This window comes from Crocodylus siamensis, chromosome 4, assembly GCF_052110815.1.
Source record: "Crocodylus siamensis isolate JL-2025a chromosome 4, ASM5211081v1, whole genome shotgun sequence".
NCBI lineage: Eukaryota > Metazoa > Chordata > Crocodylia > Crocodylidae > Crocodylus > Crocodylus siamensis.
In genome coordinates, this window is record NC_143398.1 from 209,660,318 (window position 1) to 209,676,709 (window position 16,392).

The 16,392-nt window shown below is 38.8% G+C and overlaps 1 protein-coding gene across 2 annotated transcripts in view; it reads right to left on the bottom strand.

Moving 5' to 3' along the window:
• The window catches only part of SCN2A (sodium voltage-gated channel alpha subunit 2), a 99,439-nt gene that overhangs the window by 49,702 nt on the left and 33,345 nt on the right, over positions 1–16,392 (bottom strand). For both annotated transcript variants that reach the window (XM_090045591.1, XM_090045590.1), the window contains 5 exons: positions 15,181–15,528; positions 12,863–12,995; positions 7,271–7,509; positions 5,784–5,957; positions 2,291–2,647 (listed from right to left, as the gene is read on the bottom strand). In XM_090045591.1, the coding sequence (XP_089901717.1) occupies positions 2,291–2,647; positions 5,784–5,957; positions 7,271–7,509; positions 12,863–12,995; positions 15,181–15,528 (1,251 nt within the window). The remainder of the gene's footprint in view (positions 1–2,290; positions 2,648–5,783; positions 5,958–7,270; positions 7,510–12,862; positions 12,996–15,180; positions 15,529–16,392) is intronic.

Here is a 16,392-nt window from a genome sequence, read left to right on the forward strand (position 1 = left end):
AGCAGACTCATCATATGCTGCAAAAGAGCCTGGATAGGGATATTACACTGGGGAATCATTTGTGGGGCACTCTGCAGCAACTCTGGAACTTGAAGATGGAAAAAATCTTCCATCTCTTCCTCTACTATCCATTTGTGAAATGTTAATGGCCATGGACATGCATTATATGTATAGTGAGAAATATACTCTTTTGGTGCTTTAAAAAGCAAGTTTCAGGTGTTCAAGTGGTTTGTCGTTGAAAAACAGCAGTATTGCAACACAATTCAAACTTACTTCATATTCCATTTTCATGGTACTGCCAATTGCCTGAAAATTCTTAGCACTTCAGATGAATGCCTTTCTATACCCTAAGGACGGTCGCTTAACAATGTTTCGCTTTTGCTGGTTAAAAAAATTGGCAATCATAAATACAATATTCAATAAATGCTGTAGAAATAAATACTAGTCCAACACACCAATGCACCACATAAAGGTAGCATCCCTAGTGTCCTTGTTTGGATTAAACTATTAGAATATATTACTAAACAATCAACAGATCAGTATCAAGAAGATGATAGGAAACAGCAGCATGGTTATGTCAAAAACACATCATATCAAACTAATTTAATTTCAAGATAAGATATGTGTCCCAGTAGATAATGGAACCAGTAGATATAGTATCTCTTGACCTTAGGTAGCCTTTTGATGAAGGCCCATATAAAATGACTATAAAGAAACTAAGGAAAATGGTTCATTTAATGTAGTGTAATTATGATAAAATGAGGGTAAACTGGTTGAAAAAACAGGTTCAGAGAATGGTTATCAATAGTTTACCATCACTTGGGGAGGACATATGATTTGGATTCCCACAAAAATTTATCCTGGGCCCAGTTTTAACTAATATTTTAATTAATTACTTGCATGATGGACCAAGGGATACACTTACAAAAATTGCAGGAGACACAAGGCTAGGAGATTTTATAGCACTTAGCACAGAAGAATAAAATTCATATGATCCTAAGAAACTCCAGTCATTCATAGGATTGGAGCAACTGCTCAAAATCCCTAGGATGAAATTCAGTAACAGATCAGCTGGATAGAAGTAGTGTAATGATGGGTGGACAGACAGAGCATGAGCCCTGGCCATTGCCTAAGTTAGGGGGAAGGAGAATGGAGTGGATGGTACCTCAGCCTCCCAGCACCTGCTTCCCACAGTTCTGTGCTTTCTGGCTCCACCTCCAGCAGTAAGCAAGGACATGTAGCTCTGTCAAGTGGCAGTGGGTGGTAGTAACTAGAGTTGCTGGCAGGAGATGTCACCCCATTTTTCTTCTGCCAAAACCCCATTCTTTTTTGCCTGCTTGACATGTGTGACTGCAGCAAAAAAAATATTGTGACATTTCTCCTCAGAGCGGCAAACTCCAACTTCTGCTCCTGTGCTCTTGTTCAAGCCTCTGGACTTTGAGGCCTACAAAGAAGGTAGGGGGGGAAGAGGAATGGGGGACTGCTGGTCCCGACCAGTTACACCTCGGCTGGCTAAACAGAAGTACCAAAGAAAAAGATGACACTTAAAGTGGATCAAAAATTTTGCTATTACATAAGTGTAATAGTCAAGTATAATGCTGTTGAAAAAAACCCACAATTGTTGTTCTGGTTGTATTACTTAGTTAGGAGTTAGTATAGAAGGCAGGGTAAAGTAGTGCCTTAGAGACTATCTGTTCAGAGAGGCATAAGCTTTCATAAGAGACAGGCTACTTCATCAAATGTTAACAAAAGCTTGTGCCTCTGAGCAGGGTAGTCTCTAAGGTGCCATCCTAACATACCTTCTGCCTGACTTCAGGCAAACTAACCTTTGTCTACTCAGGAGCAATGTATGCAAGACACTGGCACTAGTGAGTTCTTAGTTGGAGTACTTTTTTCAGGTTTTGCCATCACAATTGAAGAAGACAAATTGGAAAAAGTCCAGAAAACAGGAATAAAAATTATACGAGCTTTTAACTTTCGTTCTATAAGGAAGGTTTAAAAACTGAGTTTTTTTAGATAAATAAGAGAAGACTGGAGAAGGGGGATGTGATAATAACCTTCAAATATTTGGTTTTTTTATGAAGACAATGATGGCTAGATTTTAAAAAAAAAATTTTTTTAATTCCAACTGCTGAGATTTTTAAACCCTTGAACAGGTTACTTAGGAGGGTAGTGTCAGAGTTTAAGGGAAAATTAGACAAACTGCTCTCATGTATGATGGGGGTTCAGGCATATTTTACTCCAATAAGTATTGTTTGTCTCAAATATTTGAAAAACATTAATTACATACCACTAGGTTTCCAATCACCATAACCATCATGAAGACAGTAAGGCACATGGTTTGACCTGCAACCTCCATACAGTCCCACATAGTCTCTATCCATTCTCCACAAAGCACTCGGAATACAATCAAGAAAGAGTGGAAAAAGTCATGCATGTGCCAGCGTGGAAGTTCACAGTCATTAGAGATCTTGCAGACGCATTCCTTGTAGCTTTTACCAAACAGCTGCATGCCAACCACCGCAAAAATGAAGACAATGATGGCCAGCACCAAGGTTAAATTTCCTAAAGCCCCCACTGAGTTACCAATAATCTTTATCAACATATTTAGTGTTGGCCAAGATTTTGCTAACTTGAAAACTCGAAGCTGAAAAACAAGAGAAAGATGCCTGGTTATTCATGTTGTTAATTATAATGAAGTCATTGTAGAGCATTTCAGATTTTAAGCAATCTAAAACACATGTTGGTGAAACGTCTTATTTGCTACAAGCCTTAGTCATGAATTATATGGTTTTCAAAGAACCTGGCCATACAGGCTTAGCAGGTTTCTACAATTAGGCACCTACAAATTGAAGTCTTGGCACAGAAACACTAAATGTGATTGATGCTTGAATACATCAGTGTGATCATTCTCCTCTTATAAAGTTAATACAGTTTGATGCTTATTCCACCTGCGTGACGATCCTTCTTGGTTTCAAATAAATCATCCACCAACCATTTCTTTTATTATCCCCTTCTTTGTTGAAACTCCTTTGTTGCCCCTTGCCCTGCCAACCCAGCATTTGTGCCTTCTGATGTCTGACGCCTTGCTACTTACTCTCCCTGGTATCTGCAGTCCCCTTGGGCTGCACACTTCACTGTCTCCCCTGCACGCCCTCCACACTGCATCACATACTCTCCCCTGATTTCCCTGCCACTGAGCACCATGCAGTCTCTTCCACACTCTCTCCACCCCACACCATGTGATTTCTTCCAGACCAGAGTAGGAGTTATGACAATAGCATCCCTCATGACAATAAGTAACTTGTTTTTCTTGTATGGAACCAAATGAAAAGCCTGTCTTTGGAAGGTAATGGCAATGACAAAGGCCTTTCATAGAGTTATCTATTTTGTCATTCTGACTAACATTGACACCTGAAGAAATTCAGATGAGGAGTCTGTTATGCTGGGCTAAAGAACACTATTAAGGATCCTATCCATTTTTCCATAAACAACATTTAACCCTCTAGAGAAATTCTAGTGCTGCTGAGATAACTAGAATTTTGTGGCTATTATTGTTTGCATTCCTAGATCATCTAGAGGACAAAGGGACCATTATCCTGGGCACTTTCCAAATAAAGTCCTGAACACAAAGCTTCCTATTTCCTCTCACATCAGATATATATTATTTAACCAGATTAATCAATGACATTTCCTGGTTACATACTCTCAATGCCAGAAAGCATCAATGGGGCAAAATAAAAATGATTGCTGAACTGCCCAAGTCTGGAGGAAGGAGGGACCCCCGCTGCAGGAGATCTAATGCTTTTTTTGCAGGTGCAATGGACATTCCTTGGCTGTCCATCAAGTCTACCGTAATAAGCAACTAGAAGAGGACTTCAATTCTCCTTTCTCCATTTTTTCTGTATCCTTCATGTTAAATGATTTTAAAAACTGCATTTTCTTTTGCCCAGGAAGAAGATTATTTTCTTCTTTCTTTGCCAAAGAGGAAACTCCATTTCTTTCAAAGAAAGTTATTTCTTGCTTTTGCATAGCACTGATGGATATTTTAAAGGACCTAAAATGATGTGCAATTTGATATTTTAGAAATTTGTCTTTCAGCAATGGTCTCTGAGGCTTGTTTGCATAGTATGCACACACAGATCTAGAGTGAAAACTGGGGTCAGTTTTCAGCATATTGCTTGTACTTATTTAGCGACAGGAATATTTGGCTATGTTCTAGGAATGACACATAATTATGCATTGTGTCTGATTATTGACTCTATGTCCTCAAAAGCAAATTCTGGGGAAAAATTTTGAGAAATCCCACTCAGGGATGACCCATTGTATCGACCAGCAATCTCTAGTTATATTTTTTGGATCTTTGCAAACCATGATGCTAAAATTAAGGTAAAAGTCATTGCTGCTTTGATTTATCAGTATGAAATTATCTGCATTAGGGTCAAAATATTCTTGATTTTAAAAAGCTGGTAGGAATGACTCCATTCCAGAACCTGGCAAGTTACCACAGATTATGTTTACCTGCACAAAAGCACTCATTGACATATTGCCTATGATTGGATAAAATCATAGAAATTGTAACCTGAGCTTTCTCTGACCATGAAGAGCACTGGAAGACATTCATTTAATAGTGTGATGGGATATGATCCCAGATCCCAACAATCACACACAGACATTACAAGACATGTGACTTTTGGAATCAAGGATGGATCACAATTGCATGACTGCTGCAGGGACACCCGCACTGGAAACCAGCACCTGATGCCTTACTTCAGCCGGTGTCCTTTCAACTTACAAGTGTGTGTAGAGCCCAGGATCATGATCCCAGGCTTCATGTGCACTGGGAAGTTTATACCCATTCACCATGCAGCCAGTGGGTTTCACTTTTGGAAATTAAAATAAATATGCCAGGCACACCTGCTTGAGCTGCCCAGCGTGTGGGCTGGTAGGTGCCAGGAGGGGGAGCTCATAGAGTCTCCCCACCCAGGAAATTTAAACATGCACAACTAGACAGATCAGCATGTGCTGCATGGCACATAGTTTTAAATTTCCTTGGGGAACCCCAGTGATTCTCTCCATCTAGCCCTTGTCAACCCATGCACCAGGACATTTGTAAGCTTAATATCTCCCAAGGACCTAAGAGTCATTTCTTAGGAGTCTGGATGGGAAGGGAAAAATCTTTTAAGGACAATTTATACAGCTGTCACACACAAATAATTATTTTGTTTTTGTCATGTTAGCAAACATGCTAAATGTCCAATTAATCAAAGAGATCATGCCAGGAGAAGCCAATGAAGAAAAATCTAATAGATTATTTCAGGAAATGAAACATATAAATTGCAATGAATAAATGTACAGAAATAGACTTCTATTCTTGAAAAATATGACTCTGTGACAAATTGTAGTTTTTCATATCTCTAACTCTGTCAAATTGATGACTGAATTTATTATTAAAGACCTACTTAAACCTTATTTTAGAGAGTCAGATAACACCTGGTACTCACTACACAGAGATGAATATCAAGATACAGAAAAGAGATTTTAAAGTAAGATGACTTTGGCAGTTTACTTTTTCAGAGTTGCTTTCTACTGATAGTAAAACTCAGTGGGTTAGAACTTCAGTGTGTATAAATTGTAACTGCGACAAAATTTACATACACCAGGTTTATAAAATACAAACAAAAATTTTAAAACATAATTAGTATAGGCATGCTTATAAAATATAATGCAAAATGTAAAAGTAAAGGAAATATAAAAGTGAGAATTGTTATTAGAATATTTACCAATCTGAAAGATCTGAGAACAGATAAGCCTTCCACATTTGCAAGACCAAGTTCCATCAAACTAAGGCTCACAATAAAACCATCAAAAATATTCCATCCTTCTTGGAAATAATAATAAGGATCCATGGCAACTATCTTAAGAAACATTTCTGCTGTGAAGATCCCGGTAAATACCTTTAAAAAAAGTAAGTTTTGTTACCCCAGCAACACTGAGAAATATTTTACATTACAGATAATGTTTTTATCTCAGCAGCACTTTTTGTCAAGCTGTATGTTGCCAGCAATTCTTATCATTTGGAAAAAAGTTTCTTTTACAAATGTGTAGACTTCCAAATATTTCCATACTCTGGATTTAACAGTTATTTTTAGAAGGGAAGCTTAATGTACCTTTCAACATTTTAATAACAAATGGAAAAAAGGCAAAGTAGGGAAGTTTGTCTTCATTTCAACCTGCTAATAAGCATGAAGACTGCCATATAGAACCTACTCTTACTGTTCCTGCTAATTTGTGTTCAAAAACCACCTTTACTCTGTTGCTAGAGGTGAAATTAAGACCCACATTTTAAATAGTATGAGTAATTAACTGTTCGACCAGTTTGCTAATGGATATACTTTAATTCCACTCCATGTTATTACACTTGAAGGAGGAATCATTGGGTATTTAACAGTTTGTGCTATGCCAAAAGTCAGTTTAGATCAGTGGTTCTCAACCTTTTTGGACTCAAAGTACCTACCCCTCATTAGACTCAAGGTACTCCTCAGAAAATGCTAGCTCTTAGCTTTCACTTATTTTAGACTACAGAAAAATAATAGAGCAATTCTTATTTTGCAAAGAACTCAGAAAACACACAATGGGTCAGAATATGGCACTATAGATTCCTATTTGAAATGTCTGGGTTTATCTTGTGAATCAAGTGTAGGTGTTGGCCCACCTAGCAGTGCTAAAATTCCATTACATCCTGCAGCATCCTTAAAAGGATCTTGTATCATGCTAGTTGAGAATCACTGATCTAGATCATCAGTATAGTCCCTTCTGGCTTTATAATCCATGAATTATATTATAATGGATTTTGTATCCAAATAGCTAGGCATCCACAAAAGTGATTATCTGAAATTTATTATGCTGATTACCAAACTTTCAGTTAAATCAATAACAATCCTAAATATTATACCACATTAGTTATTTCCTAGTATCTGCTTTTTATTGGATCATTAATTTAGTAGTATTTTTATGAAAAGGACTGAGTTAAACTCTTTTCCAACAGGCTGTAGAGAAAAAACTGGAGAAGTGCTGTTTCAGAGTTTTACAACCACAGCATTAAAAAAGGGATATACAGAACAGCTTAACTACTTATACTTAAGACATATTAGTCCCAAGTTTCTTTAAATCTATTCAAAGTTTCCTTCAAAAGTAAGAAGGCTACTCAATATCTCTTTATAAGAAAAATATATTTGTATATCACATCATTAGTTTTTGAAAGACTTACCAGGTTTCCTACTGAAAGCACACCGCTGAACTGCTCTGTCATTGGATAATGCTCCATAGCCATAAACAAAGTATTTAAAACAATGCATATAGTTATAGCAAGATCAACAAATGGATCCATCACAATCAGATTTACAATATGTTTTACTTTTAACCATGGAGTGCAGCAGTCCCAGATCAAGCATGTATTAGCAAATCTATACCAGCATGGTGGACATTTCTGTCTGGATTCTTCAAGTTCTAGAGAGAAAAGTGTAAAGGACATTTTAATGTCTAATTCTGTATTGTCTTTATCAAGTGGGTATTGTTTTAATATCTAAACATTGCCCAGATTTATCCATTACATTGTGTAAAAGCAGTAAGACCAAGGCAATGTCCAGTCAGAGAAAAGTTAGTAATTAAGAAAGGCTACTTCACCCAATACATTCTAACACTGGCGCTAAAGGAGTAATAAATTTTCAATAAATAAAATCACCACCCATAACTGCATTTGAAATAGTAAAACAGAACTTGAATAAGAAAATGACAGCAGCAACCTGACTTATATGGAGAGGTAGCATATTTCAAGTTGCACCTTGCCCACAAAGGACTAATAATGTGATATTCTTATGCCTTGCAAAGTGCCGGATACCTTCTTACCACGAAACTAGCAAAGGGCACAAAACTCTGGGCTTTGTCCATCCTGGCCTGTTCATGGCAGACTCAGTCTTCATGCTCTTGTTTTGCACCTTGCTAAACACCTCAGGCTTAGAACCACTGGTTGGGATTTATTATAACTTGTCTTTGGAGAAAGAACAATCCGGTCCTTACTTTACATTTATTTCTTCAGAAACATTATGTCTACAACCTGAATGTGATAGGCATGCTATAAGGCAGACCTCTCAGCCTTATAGGACAGGTAATTCAAGCTGATACCTACCAGGTAGTGCCAGAATCCACCTATCAACTACTGCTGAACATGACTTACTTTAACTGTAGAAACTGGAAAAGAACTAGTTAATTATTTGAATGGCATCCATTCTGTGTTCTAGGCCCCCAAAATATTGCCTTCTTACAAGTGTGATTTTAGACATTGCTTCCAGAATGGCTTAGGATTTCCAGGTGCTAAGTTTAAAAAAATATTATTTCTCTCTTAAAAGTATGGGGTATAGTCCCATGCATACATGACACAACTAGGAGTACATTCAGGAAGTCTCTTTGACAAATTACTATTTAACGTGGGTGTTTAGTGAGATTCTAAAAATCACAGGCCATGGCACCAAATTAATCACTAGCTTGAGCATTATGGCAATTCTTATGCTCTTATCTTTACTGTGCTTTTTAGGGCAAGATTAGACATTAGAGTTAGCAATTATAAACAATGAATAATTATAATCAATTTTAATTTTAATCAATAATTAATTATGAAATGTAGCGTGCATATCCTAAATGTATTTGTTCTGCAGATGTATGTTTTTACTGCTTTTTGTGTATCTATTGTATGCCATGGATTTTCTTGGACATGATGGGTTCTAAACAATGGAAGAGTTTTTCCAGTGAGTAATATTAGCTGCTCAACATCATCTTTGGCTAGGAGTACTGTAGCATTCTTGTGACCTTCTTGTCCCTGGAAAACATACAAGGGAGTGGTCCATATTCATCAGTCTCCATTCTTTCTGTAACTTTAAGGGTAAACACTGCGTTTACACATTACTTCTTATGATTACCAAGTCAATCAACTTCTTACACAGTATAACAAATATCTGGAGATTGATTTGCAGCACATGCTATTTTATTGTGAGTTGGGGTATCTTTTCACATGTTTAGGAGGCAGTTTCATTTATCATTTAATTTATCTAGGCTGGTGCTGTCGATGTTAATAATGACAGATTATGAGAGGCCATACTGCAGACCACTTTTCCCAGAAGAAAGGCTAGGGTGGAAACATGAGCAGGATTCATAACTGTTTGATCCTAAACTAATGAAATTGTAAGTTTGGATTAATTCTTTTTTGCCCCTCAGAATAAGAGACAGGCTCATTTAGCAATGGTTGGTCTTTGATTTCTTATCCAGTAGCTTCTGTGTCTGCGAGTATGGATTTTCCTATCTGTTTTTAGCAGTATTCTTGTGGCAAGAACAGGAGAACTAGAACTACTACCAGAATGAGTGGTCTACTGGTCTGGCAGTATTCCCTTGAGGAGAGTCAGGAGGCCCTGTTGCTATCTATCACCTGTTAATATGCCCCAAAGAGCCATTGAAACTAGATCACAGGGCTGGTACATGGGCCAGGAATCTGGGGGTGGGGCCTGCCATCAAATTCTCTGTGGCAGAGAGTTGGTGGGCACACATGTTAGTTGCAGAGCAAAGCAGCAGGGGAAGGGGAAGGGAAGAGGGGCTTGAGAGACCTCTGTGTTAACCTCTGCACTGCCACTGCTGCTCCTGCTTGCTCAGCCACTGTCTTTGGGTCCAGATCTGACCTGCAAGGAGCCCTAAGGTCCAGATTTGGCCTGCAGGGGCAGATCAAGTTTGACATCCAAGCTCTAAACAAGGACCGAAAAAATGGACATGCCTTTAGCTTTGTCTTTTTAACACATTAAAATTTTCCTTTGCCCTGAGGGTCTTGAGGCACATGAGATCCATGCTATTTGGTTTTATTTGTTCTGCTACCTAAGGATAGCAAGAGCATTTGACAAGAGCCATGGATAGCAAAACCAATTTAAATAAGAGTACAAAAGATCCCCAAATTATCTATTTGGCAAAGAATATATATTAAAAACTTATTTGGAAGCAAATTCACAGTATGACAGAAACAAATCAAGAACACTGTAATCGGTTGAACTGATGAACAGGTCCTACTGCCACCTTCTGGATGTCATCTTTGAATACCTCCAACTCTGCCAATGTGTACAGGTTTGCCAGGTAGCTGTCTGAGGGAGAAGAAATGTTTTCCTTGTTTGAAGTGTTGATTTTACCTCCTTGATAAAGAGCATAGGTTTAGTGAAAAAAAATGCTAGCTGTAAAACATTTTTTCCTTTTCATTCCTTCAGTTAAATTTTATTTTAATTTAGCATTTATCTTCCCCATTCTTCTATTCCACCAAGGCATATTTGCTTTTTAACTATTTTTATGTTTTCCCTTCTTTTCTTTGTTCTTCTTTCTATAATCAACATCTGGAATTTTTGCTCATAATGTGTGCTTGTGCCTCATTAAGGCTTTTATTTTCTGCTTAGTTTTATTTTCATATTTTGACTACTTGATTTACTTATATTTAAATTTACTTAATTCACAGTTTAAGACAAGTAATTGATTTAGGGGAAATACAGCCATATATTGAAGCAAAGGCCATGTGTCAGAGCTGCTATGCCTTCACATTTACTATCCAATCTGATATTCAAAGACACTGAGGAACCTACTAACTTCAAAAAGAGTTGTTGTTCAGCATCTCTGAAAAATCACACTACTTATTTAGGTGCCCACATATAGGTTCTATGGACATAATACATAGCTCAGTGATTTATAACGGTTCATTTAAATTTTTGGCCCTGTTACAGACTAAGCAAGCCTCAGTTGGTGCTTCAACTTTTTTCTATGGTGAAATATTTATAACTTAACTGATTTTTTCTGTAAGTCTTACACAAATGCATTAATGTTTTACTGTTGGTTTGAGATCCTTGGGTCGACTAGAACTTCAGGGGTGAAACATATTAACTCATTTTATAAATGCCAAATTAGTTTTCTACTGCTGGTATGAAGTTAGTTTTACTGTACTTACTCAAATATAAGGTTGCCCTGAATATATGAACCCTCCCCAATAATTAGATTCTATATATGGAAAAATTATGAATTTGTTATCATTTCCTAGTGACAGACTAAGTATTGGAGGGTTGTCTTGAACCTCCCCCCGCAACTGCTACAGCAGGGAGAGCAGTGTCTGGGAGAGGGGAGGATTCAGGTGGCCCCCTGCCCTCTGCCATGCCCACTTCTTCTCCCTGCATGCACCTACCCCCGGCTCCCTTCAGCCTCTGTCCCTCGTCCTCTTCTCTCCTGCTCCTCAGTCTCTGTCTCTTCACCCGCCTGCCTCCTCCAGTCTCTTCCTTTTCCCCTGAAAGTCCTCCCAGTCTCTGGCCCGTCTCCCCCACCTTACAGCATGTGAAAGATCACTCTTGCCTGGCTAGGCAGTGATGCTAGTGCTGCTGAGTGGCTGGGCAGGCAATGTAGCGGTGCTGCTGGCTGGGCAGGGGAAGGCATTTCCATGTACTTCATGCCCAGGAGAGATTGCAGCCTAAGCCAGAGAGAAGCTATGCCTGGCAGTAAGAGGGAGAGAGAGGGGGGTGCAGAAGCTGCAGATGGGAAGTGGAAGAGCGGCAGGAGGCTGCCATGGGTCTGACACTGGCCCTGACCTGGGCTCAGGGCCAGAGTCAGAGCTGCAGTAGCTGCCTGCTCCCCGCTCTGCTTCATGTGTGAATATAAGATGAGGGACTTTTCCCCTTATTGGGGGGAGGAACCTCATCTTATATTCAAGTAAATATGGTATGTCAACTTTAAAATTTATCAAATTATGCACTGTACTACTGAGACTTTCTTTATACACATTCACACATTTGCTATTATTGACATAGCTCTCCTAGATGTAGCAATGGTAACAATGCAAGCATAAACATTGCAAATTTGAAGATTTGATGAGAACTGGTAGCTAGAAAACCAGTGGCTCTTCAAGCCAGCTTTTCAATATGATTGTGACTTGTGGAACTACAACTGGACCAACCAGGGTGAGAAATGTTACACAAAAGTCCAGCATTGATACGATATGAAAGGGAGGTCCAGGGAGGTGATTCTTCCCCTCTATGCAGTGCTGGTCAGGCTGCAGTTGAAGTACTTCATCCAGTTCTGGGTGCTGCACTTCAAGAGGGATGTGGCTAGCATTGAGGGTCTGGAGAAGGGCAACTTGCATGGTCAGGGGGCAGCAGGTCAGGCCCTATGAAGATAAACTAAAGGGCATGAATCTATTCAGCCTCCACAAGAGAAGACTGAGAGGGGATCTGGTGGCTGTCTATAAACTCAACAGGGGGATCTGCAGAAAATAAGTGAGGCTCTGTTCCCCCAAGCACCACCTGGGATAACAAGAAATAACAGCCACAAATTGATTGAGAGCAGGTTCAGACTTGATATCAGGAGGCATTACGGTTAGGGCTGCCAGGCTCTGGAATGGACTCCCAGGGGAGGTGGTGTTCTCCCTTACCTTGGGGGTCTTCAAGAGGAGGTTGGATAGATATCTGGCTGGGGTATTATGATCCCAGCACTCGTTCCTGCCCAGGGCAGGGGGTCAGACTTGATGATCTGTTCAGGTCCTTTCCAACCCTAGAAACTATGAAACACCTCAAAAAACAAACAGGAAATCGACAAGAGATTTTGGAATGAAAGCCTAATTTCAAAACTCATTGTATTTTATTTTAACCATAAGATAATTTTTTCCCTATAAACTCTAATAGAGACACTTCAAGTGTTGTGGAGCTTCCTCTATCCAGATATTAATGGAAATGATTATATTTATTGCCTCACAAAATCAGTTACAAGGAAACATACCTAGTTATACCAAACATACCACACCACATACCTTCCATTGTATTTGTGAGCATGCTGGCTATACTCATTGCTCTTTGCCTTGCACTGGGATCTGTTAAATAGTCCATAGGAACATGGTAAGAACTTGAACGTCTCTTTCTTAATTCTGTTTCTGTAGAGGTGCCCTGAAAATAAAGTGATGATAAAATGGGTTATAATTATGTGTGTTGACTTAAAAAGTAAGTATTGCATTGGTCCAGAGATGCTCAACCTTTTGGCTCCACATACCAGGTGAGAGGCACTGCACGACCAGGTTCCACATGGAATAAGCTGGTCCCTGCAAACTGGGGTTAGACACCAGGGTCCTGCATAATAGGACCAGGCTCTGGGCCCTGCAGTGCCTCTTCCCAGTCCTGGGTGCCAGATTTGGGGCCTTATACTGGGGCCCATACTTGGGGCCTGAATCTGGTCTCACATGTCCAATCTAATGCATAGGGTCATGTCCTGCAGGGCTCCCCATGGACCCATGAGGAGCATCATGGGCCAAATTTGACCCATGTATTGAGGATTAAGCACTTCTGTACCAGTCCTATAAAACAGTGTTCATTTCAAGGAAAATAAAGGTCAGACAAGTTCTTATCTTCTGCACACTGATTTCATGCGAGTTCTACTTCTATACGGAATGATTATCTTTAAATGCATGAACCACGTAAGGATTACTCATATTCTTAAATAATTTGCTGAGTATGTGCTTAAATACTTTGCTGAACTGGTACTTAGACATTGATTTTTCATGTCTGTCTCCATTTTTTACTTTAATGACATTTTACTAATTACATTTTAATTTATGTTTTTATTTGTATTCAAAATGTAATTATTAAAATTTGAAAAAGTTCCACAAAAATTTATATTGAGCTTTGTAATTTATCATTTAAATTGCCATTTATATTTATAATTAAGTGGACATACTTTTTATGAATATGCCTATGCACAGGATACACAGACAACTTTGTATGTTCATGAGGTATACATGTTTTCTTGGAATAGATTAAGTTTCTAAAGTTTGTTAACATCTACATTTTGAAACCAACATAAAAGGACAAGAATTATCTGAAAGTCTTGAAATCTATATAAAATATAACTAAACTAAGAGTAAGTATATTGAACTAAGTATATTTCCTGTAAGTATACTGAACTAAGAGTAATGCTATCCAACTAAGATATACTGTTTCTTCAAGAGTGCTACATATGGTTAATGATAATTGCACCTGAGTTTAGTTTGTTCCATTAGCTTCATATAATTTATTTATTATTTTTGTAACTTTTGCCATTATATCTGACATATGAGTATAGCACTTCCCAATTAAATCTTCAATTAGTATAATGATAGCCCGGATGCATAATAAAGTCATATATTTTGCATATTGTATTGTATCTATTAAATAGTTTAGCATTTTATATCAATGATTGTTATAGGTAATAACATGTCATTACAAGGATTAACATTTATTCTCATATATATAGTTTAAGATGGCTAGAAAAAAACCTGAGTTTTTATCCTATTTAACAGACTACATTAAAAGTATTACAAAATGCAGAAACATTCCAAGTGTGGCCAACCAGGGATCATTCCCTAGAGATTTCATTTTGTACAAACCTTGGCTAGTGCACAGAAAAAAAGCTACCATATCAGAACTATTGCAAACTTTTTAGGTCATGTGTAAACGAAACAAGGGACATGTGTGCACGACACTTTAAAGTGGGCTAAATGCTTTTGCACCACTTTAATGGTGTCAGTCTTTGCATGCCTCAGTGGCATAACGTGCATTAATTTCAGCCACTGGAGGAAATTTGGTGGTGTAATGTGCCTTAAATGACTTGGGGCTCAGCAAACCAGAACTCTGAGGAGGAGTTTTAGTTTGCTGCCCCTACACCTGCAGAATGAAGCAAAGGGCTCCGTGCAGCTCAGGGGCTCTGCAGGAAGCCCTGCAGGCAGCCTTGCAGCAGCCTGAGAAGGCAGGCTCTGCCCAAGAAAAGTGGCAAGTCTGATTTTCCCACCCTCCCCCTGGAGCCTGCGTGAGCTGGGGACTGCCCAAGCCAGGTGCCTGCGGTCTGTTGCCTGGGGGGGTGGGGTGCCACTGCTGTGGAGCACCCCGCACAGCCCAGTGACCTCTCCACCCGCTGGCAGCTTGCTCCCCCCTCCTCACCACTGGAGAGGCAGGTAAATGTGAGTTGTGTGTACAAACATGGAGGTTTAAAGGGCCCTAAATTGAAGTGGTGGTTTTAAAAATCCACCGCTTCAATTTAGGGCCCCTGTTTCATCTACACACACCTTTAGATTGCCACCAGTGCTGCTTTATCAGGTATTACCTCTGGCAGTAGTTGTCCAGTAGGTGATGTCAGAGCAGGAGGTCCACCAACTAAAGAAACTACACCATTACAATCCACAGTGCTATGCATCTTCCCATTTGCTGGAAGTGGTGGTATAGTCCTGGATGACCTACTGGCCTGGCTAATATTACTGTTGCGTCGTTCACCATGTCTGTGTGGAACAAAGAGAGAATCCCTTCTGCTCTCATTGTCTTCAAAAGTGCTGTGCTCATCATCAGCAAAGTCATTTTCTGATCCTACATCTTTTGCTCGACCTCTGAAGCTGAAAAGACTTGCTCTGCTGTTACGCCTTGGGGAAAAAAGGGAGCCACGAATGCTCAGCAAAGACTGTAGACAAATAAAAGAATACAATCGTTAGCCAACAATCTTTGAAATATAAAATAATGTATTTTATTGAGAAATAGTGTTGTAGAGGTTGTGGTCATCTACAAGGAAGGAAACTCTAACTCCCTCCCTGAACTTCTCCCTCAAAACACACATGTAGGTGACTTAGAAGTATGCATGTAGGTGTCTTAGGAATATGATTAAACAGAGAACACACTTGTGATTGACAAAGACCAGAGATATTTTGACATTTAAAAAAATAAAATCAATTGGATTATAGTAAAAACTGCTGTTTAATGTAATTGTTTCCTCCACCACTCTGCATGTTTTACTACAGAATATACTTAAATTAATACAACTTCAAATGGAATTACATTACACTCACTTTGTGCTGGTTTGCATGGTTGAACAAATAAAGAGTTTTATTAGGCCCCAGTTTGTGTCTATAGGCAACTGCTAATTACATCTCAGTTTAAAGAATATTAATGTTTTCCTGGATGGTATTCACACAGACTCCAGTCCTACAGATCTCAGCGTCTTTTAATATTTTCATTTCCTTAGGAAAGTGCTAACCAGGATCCAAACTTGCAAAAACATGAATCTATCTGTGAGTAAATTTACCTGCCTGGACAACCTGACTTTAATGGGGTAGCTGATCTGAGTAAATATACTCACATGGGTTTGTTTTTTGAAGAGCCCCAAAGAAAGCCCCAGTCTTGCAGACTTTTATTTAGGTATGTGTTTACCTTTACTCACATGAATCATTCTGTTGACTTGAACAATTGTGTATGACCTGTATTTATTATGTTGATACAATTAGAAGCACTGCCCTTCTGTAGTCATACCATCTTCTTTTATCCTAACTGA